A 15,000-nucleotide genomic window follows, 5' to 3' on the forward strand; every position below is an offset into this window, starting at 1 on the left:
AAGAAAAAAAGAATTAGACATCAAAATTTAAAATGTGTGTGCTTTGGGGCGCCTGGGTGGCTCAGTTGTTAAGCGTCTGCCTTCGGCTCAGGTCATGGTCCCAGGGTCCTGGGATCGAGCCCCGCATCGGGCTCCCTGCTCAGCGGGAAGCGTGCTTCTCCCTCTCCCACTCCCACTCCTCCTGCTTGTGTTCCCTCTCGCTGTGTCTCTCTCTGTCAAATAAATAAAATCTTTAAAAAAAAATAAAATGTGTGTGCTTTAAAGGATACCATCAAGAAAGTGAAAAGGTGGGTGCCTGGGTGGCTCAGTTGGCTGAGTGTCTGCCTGCAGCTCAGGTCATGATCCCAGGGTCCTGGGATGGAGTCCTGCATCCGGCTCCCTGCTCAGTGGGGAGTCTGCTTCTGCCTGCCACTCTGCCTACTTGTTCTCTCTCTCTCTGTCAAATAAATAAATAAAATCTTAAAAAAAAAAAAACCCAATGGTTAAAAATGAAAGTGTTTTATATTTATCCACCTTGACCACCCCCAGCACTTCATTTGTGTGTGTGTGTAAATTCAAATTTCCTTCGGTCTAAAAATACCTCTAGTAGAGTGAAAGTTTGCTACTATGAATGCTCTACACCTCTGCTTGTCTGAACAAAGTCTTTATTTTGCCTTCATGTTTGAAGTATTTTCGCTTGGGTTTACGTAGCTGGAGGCTGACAGTTCCTTGTTTTCACACGTTACCATGTCTTAACACGCGCACCCGGGCTGGAGCCTTTGGCAAGTCTCGACCTGAGAAGCAGAGTCGCTTCTGGGACCGCAGGGCGGCGGGACAGCCCGAGCGCCTCCCCCCCACCCCCCCAAACCAAGGCCTCATTTCAGGACTTTTAGCAGGTAGGAAAGCCCCCTCCGGAACGACCCCGGGACCCCGGGACGGTTCAGAGCGAGGCCGAGGGAGGTGGGGAGACGTGGCAGCGAGCCCCCTGGAGTCCCAGCCCTCCGCCTTCGCGCTCGCTCATAAGCCTCGCACTAGCGCCCCCTCCCGGCCCACCTGCCAGCCAAGCGCGCGGTCCCCGAAGCCCCGCGTGACGCGTGCGTGCAGCAGGGCCCGGGTGGGGGGCAGCGGAGCGGAGGGGGAGGTGGGCACACTGCCCCGCCCCCAACGCTGGTGGGCGGGGCCCGAAGGCGCTCCTTAAAGAGGCAACGGCTCGCGCTGGTTAGTGCCTCGCGCCGACCGCAGAGTGCGACGCCTGGGCCAGCCGATTCTGCCGCCGCCGCCATGTCCCGGCCGCTGTCGCCGCCGCGGGCCGCCTCCGGGGCCCCGGCTCGGCCCGCCACCGTGCTGGGCGCCATGGAGATGGGGCGCCGCCTGGACGCGTCCGCCAGCGCCGCGGCCGTGCGCGCCTTCCTGGAGCGCGGCCACACGGAGCTGGACACGGCCTTCATGTACAGCGACGGCCAGTCCGAGAGCATCCTGGGCGGCTTGGGCCTCGGGCTGGGTGGCGGCGACTGCAGAGGTAACCGCTCCCTCCCCGTGCACCGCGCGGCGCCCACCCGCCGGCCCCAGCCGTGGCCCGGCCCGCGGTCAGGACCGATGCCTTCGGCCCCTCCTGGGCGCTGACCGCGCTTTGGACCACCCCCCTGCTCCTCAGGCCCCGTGCACGTGTCGTCCCGGACAGCCGGACAGTGCTTTGTCCTGACCTTCCTTTCCTCTCCTTTTCCCTTCCGAGAAGGTCTCCCAGGACCCTCCCTCCAGCAACGTCCCACCCCAGGTCCAGTCTGGAACGACTTGGTTAGGTCTTCTAGGGGGCCCTGAAAGCTTTGGGATCTGGCGCCGTGCAGCCCCTACCTCCTTTCCCGCCCCCGGGCAGGTGCCCCGTGCAGGCCTGATCTGCTGGAACCCTGCCTGTACAGTCCTGGCGTTCCCTGGCACAGCCCCGGATCAGACTTTGGAACCTGTGGAAGATCTGCTTCCTCCTTGCTCTGGGCCCTAGACTTTGCTCCGTGGGGCTCCGGGTGCCATGCTCAGTGGCAGCGCCTGAGAGCCGCAGGGTGCTCGGTGGGCGGGGATGGGGGAGTGCGGGTGGTAGGGTGTCTAACTGCCCTCTGGGCTAGCCTCTGAGGACCTAGAAGGGAAATTGACACGAACCCACTCCGGGAGCTCGGATTGGAGAGAAGGCTGGGGAAGCCCGGAAGAGGGAGCCCTTCTGGAGGGGCCACTGAAGAAAGCTCAGAAGAGGGAGCATTAGACACTGAAGAACTGATTAGTTGGCCAGGAGGACAGGTGTTAGTGCTGTGGGTGTGGGCAGTGGGCGTGCCAAGGCAATGAGATTTGGCAATGCCAGGGGTGTTGGAGCAGGCAGATATAGCTAAGTGGAGGGTTTGCGTAAGGGCAGGGGACCGTCCATCACCAGTCTGATGCCATTTGAACGGCTTCAGCAGGGCCTGGCAGGTCCCTAGAGTTCAGCAATGTTGGCTGTTACTGTTACGGTTAGGAGTAGTAATAGTAATGTTGTTAGCACACGGCACCGTCTCTCCCTTGGGCTCTTCTCTCTCCTCTGCTAGAGTCTTGCTTGGGTTCTCCCGTGATTCACAGCACGCTCGATCTGGAACATAAGACAATATGCCTGCGTCTCAGTGCTCGCCCTTTTCCAGATCACCTGGCTGCTTCTCTGACCACCCTGGGTCTTATTTCTCAATGTCTTTTTTCTCCAAGCCCTCCTTCGCTTCCCTCCTGGTCAGAGCTAGCGGGGCCAAAGTCCTTAAACCTCAGCTCCGAAGTTTAATTCACATGAAGAAGAGCTGGAGGAACGGAACAATTCCAAGTGAGCGGTCCTCCAGCCTGCTCATAAGTCTCAAGGAGTCAGGTGACTTGCCAGGCACCGAGTGTTCAGGGAGGGCCAGATTCCATGGGGTGCTCCCAAGGCCCTTTCCATCGGGTCTGTGGCCCTTCTCTTGCCTTGTGTACCCCCTGACCCTGGTGCTTTGGATCCCTGGAATTGCAGTCGTGGCTCCTCTCACGCCATGTTCTTTTCCTCTGGGTTTTTGCCCTTGTCCTCACCCTCTGGAATGAACTTCCCACCTTTCCTCAACTGGCAGCCTGTGACTTCCCCCTGGAGACCAAGATTCAGATTCTAAAGAAAGCCTTCCCTGAGCTCACAGGGGCCTCCCGCCTCTATGTCCTGGGCTCCCCCAGCCCCTGGTGCATATCCCTGCCTCGCTTACTGTAATGCAGCCCCTTAGACAGTGCCTTCTCGAGGGCAGGGATCGCCTGTTGGGTCTACCAGCCCTTAGGGCCTGGTAAATAATCCATCATAGTGATGACATTGGCGATGATGACAATGAACAACACGTCCATTCAAGTCCTGATCAATCCTTGGGACCAGCACACAAAATAGTACCATTGACGCTACCAATTTATAGTTGAGAGGATTGAGGCTCAGAGAGGTTGAGTAACTTTGGTGAAGGTCACAGAGGTGGTAATGGCAGAGCTGGGATGTGAACCCAGGTTTTTCTCTGTGTCATTACTCTAGACTCTCTCCAGTGTTTGGTAAACTGGCCTGAACTCTCATTTCACTCCTCCCCCAAAGCGAAAATCGCCACCAAGGCCAGTCCATTGGGTGAGAATTCACTGAAGCCTGACGGTGTCCAGGCCCAGCTGGAGACATCCCTGAAACGGCTGCAGTGCCCCCGGGTGGACTGCTTTTACCTGCACCTACCTGACCACAACACCCCCGTGGAGGAGACGCTGCGTGCCTGCCACCAGCTGCACCAGGAGGTGAGGTGGGCCCCTGAGCTCCAGGAGAGTGGAGGCATCAGGGTCGTCCCAGAGCAGAGCCGGGGACAGACCCCACTCCCAGGGTCCCCACCCCCGTCTCCCCTTTGCAGTGTCCTGGGCCGCGGTGGGTTCTGACCGAGGCCTCTCCCCTGCAGGGCAAGTTCGTGGAGCTTGGCCTCTCCAACTATGCCGCCTGGGAGGTGGCCGAGATCTGTACCCTCTGCAGGAGGAACGGCTGGTTCCTGCCCACCGTGTACCAGGTGAGGGCCAGGGCTGCGGGGGCCCCGGCTGATCCCCGGTTCTCTCGGCCCCTCCCACTGCCTCCTCTCCATCGCAGCCACTCCCCTGCTGACAGCCTGTGTCGTGGGGATGACACGCAAGCTCCTCAGCTTGGCCAGCAGGCACCTGCTCGCTCTGGCCCTGGCTCCCCTTCCTACCTGCACGTGCTCCGCGGGCCCTTCCTTCCTGCTCCCTGGCTGTGGGCGTGAGCCTGGACCGTTCTTCCCCTTCCCCCCGGTAGAAGTGCTCAGGCCTCACTTAGATGGCTCGTCCCCTGGAAGCCTTTCCCGATGCCCCAGAGGAGCCTGAGATCTCTGGCTCTACTTTGCTCCTCCTCATTCATTCAGCAAATGTTTGTCCTCCTACTTGGTGCCAGACACTGCTCACAGAACGTACTAGTGGACTATGATTGCTTCTTTTCTCGACTATACCTGTTGACGCTCCCAGGGCAGGGGCCTTGTCATGTTGGTGTGTGGATGGAATTCCATGTCCAGCCCATAGCTGGTGCTCAGAAACGTTGGCTGAATGAATGAAGTTTCCTTCCTACTCAGTATATGCTCTGATTGTTAAGGTCCTAGGATTGTTAGGGTCTGAACTGAGGGCTCTGCAAGGGAAGATTTGGGGTCCCTTCCTTTGATATGTGCACACCCTGCAGCCGGCCCTTCTACCCGCGGGGCATGTACAACGCTACCCCCCGGCAGGTGGAAACAGAGCTCTTCCCCTGCCTCAGGCACTTCGGATTGAGGTTCTACGCCTACAACCCTTTAGCTTTAGCTGGTACGGGCTGCTCTGGGGGCAGGCTCCCCCTGGGGTGGGAGGCCATTCCTGGCCCTGTCTCTGCCTCTTCCTGACCCAGTAGATGCCTGGCCCAGGCCCTGGGAATCGGAAAGGGGTTTGAAAATAGACTGGGCCGTGTCTTCCATCCCTCCTGTGTCCCCTGCCCTTCCCCCCGCCCCGCCAGTCCATAACAGCCTCTGGGAGCAGGGTGGGCCTGGGGCTCTGATGTCAGTCTCCCCGCAGGGGCCTGCTGATGGGCAAGTACAAGTATGAGGACAAGGACGGGAAACAGCCTGTGTGCCGCTTCTTCGGGAATAAATGGGCTGAGATCTACAGGAATCGGTGAGCGGGGGATGGGCTGTGTCAGGGCAAGAGGTGGTATAGGTCCTCCTAGTCTGAAATAGGGGGTCTCTGGGGCTGCTTTCTGGGGGCCAGCACCTCCTCCTGGTCTCAGACTTAGGTCCCTGGAATCTCCAGGGCTTTACCAACATCCACACCCCAGATATTTTGTATCTCTGGAGAGGGCTTAGGGGCCTGGATTGGGAATGTGGATCCCTGTGCCTTCTCAAAGCTCCACAACTCTTTCCTGGAAGAGCTCACCCTCTGTGCACGGTGGGGGCGGGGGAGGGGGGTACCCTTGGATCAGGACTCGGGAAACCTGGCCCTTCCCCTCAGGCAAAGGAATCTAAGCTTTGTAAACTCTTGGCAGTAATATTTTCTCAATGTCTACAGTTATAGTTACACAGCTGTTGGAATCAGCCTTCTTCCCTTACTTTTCCACTTTCTAAAATTTGGAAATGCTATCAAAGGAATACAGGCCCGTGGCTCAAAGCAACCCGTTGCCAAGTTGTACTCTTCAGAGGTGACGATTTAAACTCATGGCTCTTTCCCTCTGGCCTCTCCTGCGACCTCCCCCAAAGTGCACTTTATTGCTATTCCTTCATTTATCAACTTTATTTTTTAAAGTTTTATTTAAGTAATCCCACCCAATGTGGAGCTCGAACTCACAACCCCGAGATCCAGTCGCATGCTCTTCCAGCTGAGCCAGCCAGGCGCCCCTCCTTTATCAAATTTAGATGTCCTCCGTGGACTACTGGCAAGCTCCTAATCTATGTTTATAGAAGCCAAGTCCACGGTTAATTTCTGTGTGTAATTTATTTGCCTTTTTCCCCCCACCCTGGGAGGAGGGCAAGAAGGAAGTTTTGTGCAAGTCTCCATTGTTAGTCTTGTTGAAACGGCCAAGGACTTTTAAAGCAGGGGAGTGTCTATGGAGCGTCTAGTATTTGGGATCACCTCGTGTGCACCGCTGTGATTTCAGTCCTAATCCAGCCCCCGCCCACCCTTGCCCACCCCAGTTTCTGATCTTCCTGGCCAGGTGTCCAGGTTTAGGAACCAATGCCCCAGTGTTCTCAAGATTTCTCACCGCCAGGGCCTGGGCTTCACCCTGGAGAATTGAGGCCTGATGGTTTTGACCTTGACCGTCCTTCATAGTTTACAAAGCATGCACCGTCAGGTCCATTATCTCCTTTACATTTGGCACTGGCTGTAAGGGGCTGGCCTGGAGCGTTCGCTCTCCTCACGGAGCAGGTAAGAGAAGTGGAGGCAGGTGGCTTTAGCCAGGATTTGTCACGGGTCCAGTACCAGGAGGCACGCTAGCGCAGTGTTGTGGCTGCTCCTGGGTCCCGAGCTGGGGCTTGGGTTGTTCACATCTAGTGAGCATGGTAAATGCAAGCATTCCTGCCCACTGCATCCCCTCACCCCCCCTCACCGGACTGAAAAATGCCCAGGTGTGGGGCCCGAAATCCACCTGCATTCTCAGAGGATGCCAGCCCCTCGGGGTCTCAGGGACCGGGGTGGGACATCTGCCCTGGAGTGACCTCATGGCACTGACCGCTGTGCCCCCCTCCCCACCTGCCCAGCTTCTGGAAGGAGCACCACTTCGAGGCCATTGCCCTGGTGGAGAAGGCCCTGCAGGCCGTGTGTGGCGGCAGCGCCCCCCGCATGACCTCGGCCGCCCTCCAGTAGATGTACCACCGCTCCCAGCTGCAGGTGAGCCGGCCGTCCCGGGGGGACTGCTTTTTTCCGTGGTGGGGTGAGGGAGAACGTGGAAGAAGGGAGAGGGCTACACAATTACTTGATAGTTTCTGAGATGATTCCTTTTCTTCTGGTGTTTCTCCATGCGAATTCTCTTCTTTGGGAAGTTTCATTAAGTGCCCCGTTAGGAACTCCATGGGCCCTATTAAGTGTGATTATTCCAACTTCACAGATGAGGAAGTGATTGCAGAGGCGCTTAAGGCCCCACAGCTACATGTGACCGGGCACGAGCATCCAGTGGACTCTGAAACTTACATCTCTAACCGTTAGCCTTTGTTCCGCCCCATGCCGCACACTTGCAGAGTCGGGCCCTGTGCCTGGTGGGGTCGCCCCCTCTGCTGTCCCAGGCTGCCCTCACACCTTCCTCTGGCTTCAGCATGATCTACTGAGGGCTCCCCTTTCCTGAGCTGTTCAGGGCCAGGCCTGACACAAATACTTCACAAAATTTTAATTCCTGCAAAATAAAGGAAGTTTGAAGTTTGGGGATGTCAAGTGACTACGCCAGGTGTACCCCACTGCGGAGGGGCACAGGGGAGCGGCTCTGAACTCACGTCTGCCTGCTGGGGAGTCTATAGAGGCCAGCCTTTCAAACTGTTTGCAGGCTGTGTAAATTCTGGAAGAACGTAGGCTCTAAGTAGATATCAGAGCCCGGGTCTCGGCAGAGGCAGGGCGGGGAGGGAGGGTGTGCACCTGGAGCCACCATGGTGCATAATGTGTTCACATCTGGCGGTCTCCCCTTGCAGGGTGCCCACGGGGACGCCGTCATCCTGGGCATGTCCAGCGTGGAGCAGCTGACACAGAACTTGGCGGCGACCGAGGAAGGGCCCCTGGAGCCGGCCGTGGTGCAGGCCTTCGATCGAGCCTGGCACCTTCGATCGTCGCCCACGAATGTCCCAACTACTTCTGCTAGGGCCAGTCCTGGCTTGAGGTGGCAGAGGGCCTCCGTCTGTCACTTCTTTTGACACCCTCACCGTGGGCCTTTATTGGCCTGTTCTTTCTCCACAGTGTCTGCTCACGAGCTGTTTATTTCCTCCATTCCCGCAATGCTCCCAGCTGCCTTCACGAGAGAAGGCTGTGCTGTGACCCACTCGGGCGTGTCCTGCTTGGACAGAGCAGGCGCTAGACCCGGCTGCCCAGCTGCTCTGCTGCCTGTCCTTCCCAAGGGCTTGCGGGGAGGGGGCAGGAGTGCAGGCTTCCCAGCCTCCTGTCCGGAATCCAGCCCGACCTCCGGACAGGGCGGCTGGAGGTAGCCCTCTCTCTGCTACGCACAAGAGAAAGGGCCATATGCCCTGAAGGTTTACCTACCATTAGAGTCACTCCCAAGAATAAAAGTCCCCAGGATGCTGTGTAACAGTTTTCATATCTGCTCTGGGTTTCAGCAGTGGCTTTACTCTTGTCTTAGCGAAAGCATCCTGTAAGACCCCCGGCCCTGGCTCGGGCAGGGGATAGGACTGGGGGGGAGGAGGGAGAGAAAGAAAGGGGCAGGAAGGGTGGCCAGGGTTCCTTTATTCCTTGGCAAACCCCCATGTCCAGGAGGCGCAAAAGGGCCAGAGGAGAGAAGCCCCGGCTCTGGGGGTGGCTCTCACGTCCCCAGACGTAATGCGGGAGCCAGTGCTGGAAGCTGGCTCCAGGTAAACAAAGGAACCCAGAGAATCCAAATAAAAGTCCAAAGCCAAGGCCTTTTTTCTAGGAAAAGTCCTCTTTGCTGTCCACAGGAGCCACCTTGCAGACAGTTTTATTCCTTATAGAAAAGCAGTCCATCCCTCTCGCCCTCCCTGCTATTCAGGGAGTGGGGTGGTTCCCACAGTCTGTCCCCAGTATCTGTCAGCAGTCATCTTCCCCCTCTGATTCTTCTGCCGACTCGGATGCGCTCTCGGGCAAGTCATCTCCCATCTGCTGGAACCTTCCAGACTGTGCATCCCACATGTATTTGATGGTGACCTTGAATTCAGCCATCTCATACCCGAAAAGCTTCTGCAAGGGACGCATAAAGGGAACCAATGGTTAGGAGGAGCAAGGGTTGGGATGCCTGGGTGGCTCAGTTGGTTAGGCAGCTGCCTTTGGCTTAGGTCATGATCCCAGGGTCCTGGGATCCCACACTGGGCTCCTTGCTCAGTGGGGAGCCTGCTTCTCCCTCTGCCTGCCACTCCCCCTGCTTATGCTCGCTTGCTCTGACAAATAAAATCTAAAAAAAAAAAAAAAAAAAGGAGGAGCAAGGGTGACATGAACCGGCCAGGGGCCCTGGTGCTACAGCCCGCTGACTGTGGCCAGGGTGGGGTGGGGTGGGGTGGGGTGGGGGGACAGACAGACTCACCAGCACACGGGCCTGCTCTGGGGTCAGCACGTCGCCCTCCTTACACACCTCGTGGTCGGACAGCAGGGTCACCACACCTACAGAGAAAGGAACCCTACACGGTGACTTCGGCACAGAGGCCCATGCACAGCTCTCTGCCCGCTGCCCAGAGCTGAGAGGGAGCTGGTTGGTCCCCTGCCCTTCCCGCCCTCCCCAGCACACTCAGGCTAAACCTGCAAGTGCTCAGCTGCCCAGGAGGGTCTGTGGGGGGATGACGGCCCCCTCACGTCCCTTAACTGCTGTGTTCTGGCTGTGAGTTACTATCCACTCTTGCCCCGACCAAGAGGTGGTCACTCAGTCCCATTTTCACCTGAGGAAATGGAGACTGGCAGAAATGAGCTGCTCAGCCACAGAGGCCAGAGGGGGTCTGTCAGGTTTGGGAGCTTGTGTTCCCGGCAGCTAAGCTGTGACCTTTCAGCTCCAGGGGTTTCCCCGTACCTCTCTTGAGGGCAGTGGGCAGGCCCAGCTGCCTCAGCTGTGGCTCCATGGAGTGGGGGAACTGCTCCAGGGGCCCAGGGCCCAGGGTCACAGTGAAAGTTGCTTTGTTTCCGGCTCGAGCGAAGTCCATTTCCGTGTATTTTGTAAACCACCTCAGGAAAAGACAAGTGGTGATGGTGGGGCTCCTGAATGGCCCACCAGCCGGGCATGAAGTCAGGCTCCCCTGGCCTCCCCTCCCTGCCCACGTTTGCTGCAGACCGCTTGGTGCTGCAGAGAACGAGGACTCAGGAGCAGTGTTCCAGGAACCAGTTTTTACTTGGTATCTCCGTACTGTACAAAGTACCCGGATTATTCCTTCCCTGTTAGTCCTGAAAAACACTTACTCATTCACTTCCTCCTTGGTGCGGTTGGTGAAAAGGAGACCGACCTCACCCCTCAACTTCTTGCTGACCTACAGAACAAAAGTGGGGTCGGCCCAGTCCCATTAGACATCTGGCAATATCTGCAGATGTTTTTGGTTGACACAGCTGGGGGGGCACTACTCTGGGTCTGCAGGTTAAAGGAGAGCCGAGCTTTAAGCCAGGCCTTGGTCTGCCCGATCCCTCCCCAGGCCAGAAGGCCAGAAACTCACCTGATGCAGGTTGTCTTTGTACTCGTCAGCTGGGCTTCGACCCAAGGCCACCATCATCACCTTGTTTTTGCCAAAGAACATCCTAGAGAGAAAAAGGGGTCCGTGAAGGAAGGGCCCCCTCCACCGTCCCCCAGTTAAGGTGTAAACCTGCTCTAGTCCCCGGGAGCCCAAACTCAGGCCCAAGCTGCTGGGCCGCAGGAGGCTTGGCCAGAGGCTCCTACTTCTTCCGTGCAGCCCTGCCGGCTCTCTGTCCACAGCCAAGGACCCCCTTCATTTTTTCCTGCCTACAGACCTCAAACATCCACAGTATTTTGTCTACTGGCCCACTGTGGGTGTTATGTGATCCCCTAGACCCCCAATCTGGATGTATGGAAGAGGCACATCACTGGTCTGAGGCAGACCAGAGTCATCACTCGTACCATCACAGATCCAGCCCAAGGACGGGTACCCGCCACGTGGCTCATGCAGCCTGCTCTCGGGTCACCGTGTGCATCTTGGAGTATACACCGACATTCTAAAACTGATGGGATGTTCCTAAAAGGACCAGATCCCAGGAGTTAAGGGAGCCCCTTCTCCTGAGGGATCACTGCTCAAACATTCCCTGACCAACTACCCAGTCCTGCCCAAGGAGCTCAATGCAAGACCAGTTTTAACAGTTAAAAAGTGCCTCTGGAGAATGTGAAGCTTTGTCCTCAGTAAGGTATCTGTGTGACCCAGATACCCAAGGGTCAATAACTGCCCCTGTGCTTTGAGAGCATCCTTGCTTCTTCTCTACGCAGGAAGGCCTTCTTACCGGCTGTGCTTCCAGGCGTTCCGGATGTCCTTCAGCTTGCTGTTCCTCATGTTGGCCACGGAGAAGATGAAAAGGTACTTGTACGTATCCACACATTTCCGAAGCTATGGGACAATTCAATGGGGTTCTGGAGTTCAAGGGGCAGCATGGGTTGGGCCTCAGATGGGGAAGAATCTGGTCTAGGTCCCTAACAACCATGGAAGTTTAGAGCTGGAGGCGTCTAGTTGTTTCCTCCTTACTTCCGTTACTGAAGCCAAGATCACGGACTACAGGGGCTCCCCTGAGGCAAAGTAGGTGTGCTCTCAAAGTGCAGGTAAGCTGAGATCCCATGGTCTCCCAGCTTTCTGACTTATCTGTGCCCGGCGTGGAATGGATTGCTTTGCTCTGCCCATTAACTGACAACCCAGAAACACTTAGCTACGCTTGGAAGGCTCCTGCTAAATGGAAATATATAAAGCCTCACTCTTTACTCACTAGGGGAGGTGGCTCATCGGCCCTGCTGTGCCCACATTGCTGATCGCTTTCTCAAGGAAAAGGAATAATTGTGCTGGAGGAGACTCTCCTCTCACCCAGCCTGTGGCCTGCAGCAGTGTAGACAGTAGGCTGGCGCATTTACTCACATCTCATAACCCCATAGATTTTTTTTTTAAAGTTACTTTATGTGGGACTTGAACTCATGACCCCGAGACCAAGAGTCGCATGCTGTACCAACTGAGCCAGCTGGGCGCCCGGTGTAACTCCACAGCTGACATTGGGCAGGCTACCAAATCTCTCTAAGCTTCCGTTAGCTAGCTGCAAAACAGCGCTAACTCCTCCCAGGTACGCTGTGAAGATGGAGTGGAACAGCACACAGAGTACTTAGTGCGGTGCAAAGTGCAGAGTAAGAGCTCAGTCAAAGCTGGAAATCATTACTATGGGAGTTTTTATTGGTGCTGCTGCTGGAGGAAAAAGGACAGAACCAGCACCTCACGGTGGTGTTTTTCTCCCCCCCCCCTTTTTTTTTTTTAAAAACAATGTTTCCCTGCCAGCCCTCTAGCCACCTTTATAAACCAAATACAAGGTCTGGAACAATAAAAAGAATGAGCTCTTACCTCTTCTATCAGGTTCTGTTTCAGTTCTAAGCCTTTCTTGGCAGTTTTGGTTAAGGAAACTAATACAAAGAAGAGAGAGAGAGGTGATAAGAGACGAATCCAGAGGCCCTGCAGACTCATTTCCATCTTCCCTTTGGCAGCTCAGCTGGACCAAAAGCCAGGGTGAGGAAAGGCAAGGCTATGTGTTCCCAGGGTCCTAAGAGTGCCTACTCTAGTGTTCCTGAGCCTGGACATCCCCTGACATATCTCCTATTACTTAGACAAACCAGATGTTCCTGCATCCCTCTTAGTTCAGCTAAACTAAGATTCTGTACTGCAGTGTGGGGGCAGGGCTTGCTCCTGTTACTGGAGTGCTTCTGGTGGCTGGCTCAGGCGGGTCCCTTTCTGCTCTCTGCCATGGTGCACAGAGAAAACCTTTGGTGGCCTCTGCTGGGGAACAATGAATCTGGGGACTCTGTCTCCTCTGCTCCATCTTGTTCTGCAGTTTGGACTCATGGATAAAGCACTGCCTCTCTGGGGAGGGCAAGCACCTCTGCCCAAGAGCTAGGGCTCAATTTCCTCTTATCCAGAAGGGTATGGCATTTGCCAGATCTCACCAGGGCTCCCTCTACAGAACCCAATCATTCCACAAACACTTAACAGAGCATCAAATGCAAAGCTAAGGGTACCCCCCGTAATGGGGCAATTTTTGTTCATCCTGCCTGGCATATACGTGGAACAATAATCTCACTGGTCAGGGTAAGGGCAGCACAGGAGAGTAAACACAATGCCCTTGTCCATTTCCCACCACTTCCACTGCTACAACTGTGGACCAAGCCAGCGCTACCCTCTCTTGGATTACTGTTGGTCTCGCTCCTTCCAACTTTGCCTTCTCTCCCCACTTTCCCCAGTCTATTATCAATAAGGCAACTAGGGTGATTTTTTTTTAAGCTTTTTTAGAGAGGGAGAGGTGGGGGGAGGAGCTGATGGAAAGGGAGAGAGAATCTTTTTTTTTTTTTTTTTTTTAAGATTTTATTTATCTATTTGACAGAGAGAGGGAACACAAGCAGGGGGAGTGGGAAAGGGAGAAGCAGGCTCCCCGCCAAGTAAGGAGCCCGATGCGGGGCTCAATCCCAGGACCCTGGGACCATGACCTGAGCGGAAGGCAGATGCTTAACAACTGAGCCACCTAGGCGCCCCTGGGAGAGAGAATCTTAAGCAGGCTCCACCCCCAGCACAGAACCTGAAGTGGGGCGCGATCCCACCACCCTGAGATCATGACCTGAGCCAAAACCAAGAGTCTGACGCTCAACCGACTGAGCCATCAAGGTGCCCCTAGCGTGATCTTTTAAAATTTAAACCATGTCGGGGTCCCTGGGGGGCTCAGTCAGTTAAGTGTCGGACTTTGGCTCAGGTCATGATCTCAGGGTCCTGGGACTGAGCCCTGTGTTGGGCTCCCTGCTCAGCAGAGTCTGCTTGTCCCTCTCCCTTTGCTCCTCCCCCCGCTCGTGTTCCGTCTGTCTCTCAAATAAATAAAATCCTTAAAAAAAAAAAAAAAAAAGTAAACCATATCCATCTCTGCTCAAGCTCTCGGATGGCTACAGGTGCAGTACCTGGGTGTGAAAGCCAATTCCTTGGGAAGGTTTATAAACCCCAACCTACTCCCTCTTCTTTGTGTACTCTGCTCCAGCCACACTGGCCTCTTGTCCCAGAACACATCAAACGTGCTCTCAATACAGTCCCTTTGCACTTTATCTTCTCTCTCCTTGGAACACTATGCTCTGGGGTAACTCCGTGGATGGCTCACTTCCTTTCTTTAGGTTTCTGCCTATTTGTCAGCTCATCAGAGACCTTCTCTGGTTGCACTAAACGAAATAACATCACTTCTTTATCTCACTTTTAGTCCGTAAGACTCATCACGATCTGACTTGATTCGACTTTTGGTGTTTTGGGGAGGATATATTTCCTATGACTAAAACTTTAAGCTCAATGAGGACTCTAGGCTTTCCTTACTGTAACTGCTGTATCCGCCCAACGCCTACAGTGCCAGGCCCCTAAGTGCCTGTTTCAGCCTGGGTGAAAGAGACTACCACATAGTAGTCAGGAATGGTCTCTCAGGAGGTGCCTTATGAACTGACAACTGAAACAGACCAAACCACATGAAGATCTAAGCATAAGCATGCTACGCAGAAACAACTGCAAGCAAAAGGGCCAGAGCCGGGACTAAACCTTCCCAAAGGAAAGGTCCCACCACGGCCAGGGTGGTGGGAGCGCAGAGAGCTAAGGGAGAGGAGCTGAAGTGGGAAAGGTGGGTCAACGCGAGATCGGGCGCAGCCCGGGTGCTCAAAAGCTGTTTTCCGGCCTAGGAAGCCTTGGAAGGGCACCCGAGGACCGGCAGTCTCCGCTCCCCTGACCCGACCAGGCTCCAACCCCCTCCGGTGCGCCAGCGGCCCCGAAGCCCTGTCGCAGTTTCCAGAGAGCCGGCGGAGTTCCTCGCGCACGCCCCGACGTCCCAGTCGGTGCCCCTCAAGCCCCCACCGCAGCCGGCACCCTCTCGGCGGAGCTGCCCATCGGGTCTCGAAGCCCCCTCGCTCACCTTTCTTGTCGCGCTTGGATTTGGGCATCGCGCTGCAGGCACATGCGGCGGAAGGCGGTGCTGCCTGCTAGGACCCCGGCGGCGCGGGGGCCTATGGGACGGCCCTCGGGGGCTGCCCCCACGCGTGCCTGACCCAATCCGCGCCGCAGCCCGCCTGTCCCCGCCCGGCTGTCTCCAGGGCGACTTCCCGCGCGCCCGGGGGCCTGCGCG

The 15,000-nt window shown here is 56.0% G+C and overlaps 1 protein-coding gene and 1 pseudogene across 2 annotated transcripts; one reads left to right on the forward strand and one right to left on the reverse strand.

The window, feature by feature from the left end:
- The first annotated feature begins 1,152 nt into the window (after window positions 1-1,152).
- LOC118550445 (aflatoxin B1 aldehyde reductase member 4-like) lies at window positions 1,153-8,260 on the forward strand (annotated as a pseudogene). The gene is made up of 7 exons (XR_013448364.1): window positions 1,153-1,498; window positions 3,572-3,759; window positions 3,915-4,018; window positions 4,712-4,849; window positions 5,059-5,157; window positions 6,735-6,864; window positions 7,653-8,260. The product of XR_013448364.1 is annotated as an aflatoxin B1 aldehyde reductase member 4-like (transcript).
- A 137-nt stretch (window positions 8,261-8,397) lies between these two features.
- On the reverse strand, window positions 8,398-14,957 carry MRTO4 (MRT4 homolog, ribosome maturation factor). The gene is made up of 8 exons (XM_036115558.2): window positions 14,791-14,957; window positions 12,216-12,274; window positions 11,125-11,228; window positions 10,332-10,413; window positions 10,084-10,151; window positions 9,701-9,852; window positions 9,224-9,300; window positions 8,398-8,883 (listed from the first exon to the last, which is right to left on the reverse strand). Exons 1-8 carry the CDS (start codon window positions 14,816-14,818, stop codon window positions 8,734-8,736), a joined length of 720 nt encoding a protein of 239 aa, XP_035971451.2. The 5' UTR covers window positions 14,819-14,957; the 3' UTR covers window positions 8,398-8,733.
- Between the last annotated feature and the right edge of the window lie 43 nt (window positions 14,958-15,000).

This window comes from Halichoerus grypus, chromosome 5, assembly GCF_964656455.1.
Source record: "Halichoerus grypus chromosome 5, mHalGry1.hap1.1, whole genome shotgun sequence".
Lineage (NCBI taxonomy): Eukaryota > Metazoa > Chordata > Mammalia > Carnivora > Phocidae > Halichoerus > Halichoerus grypus.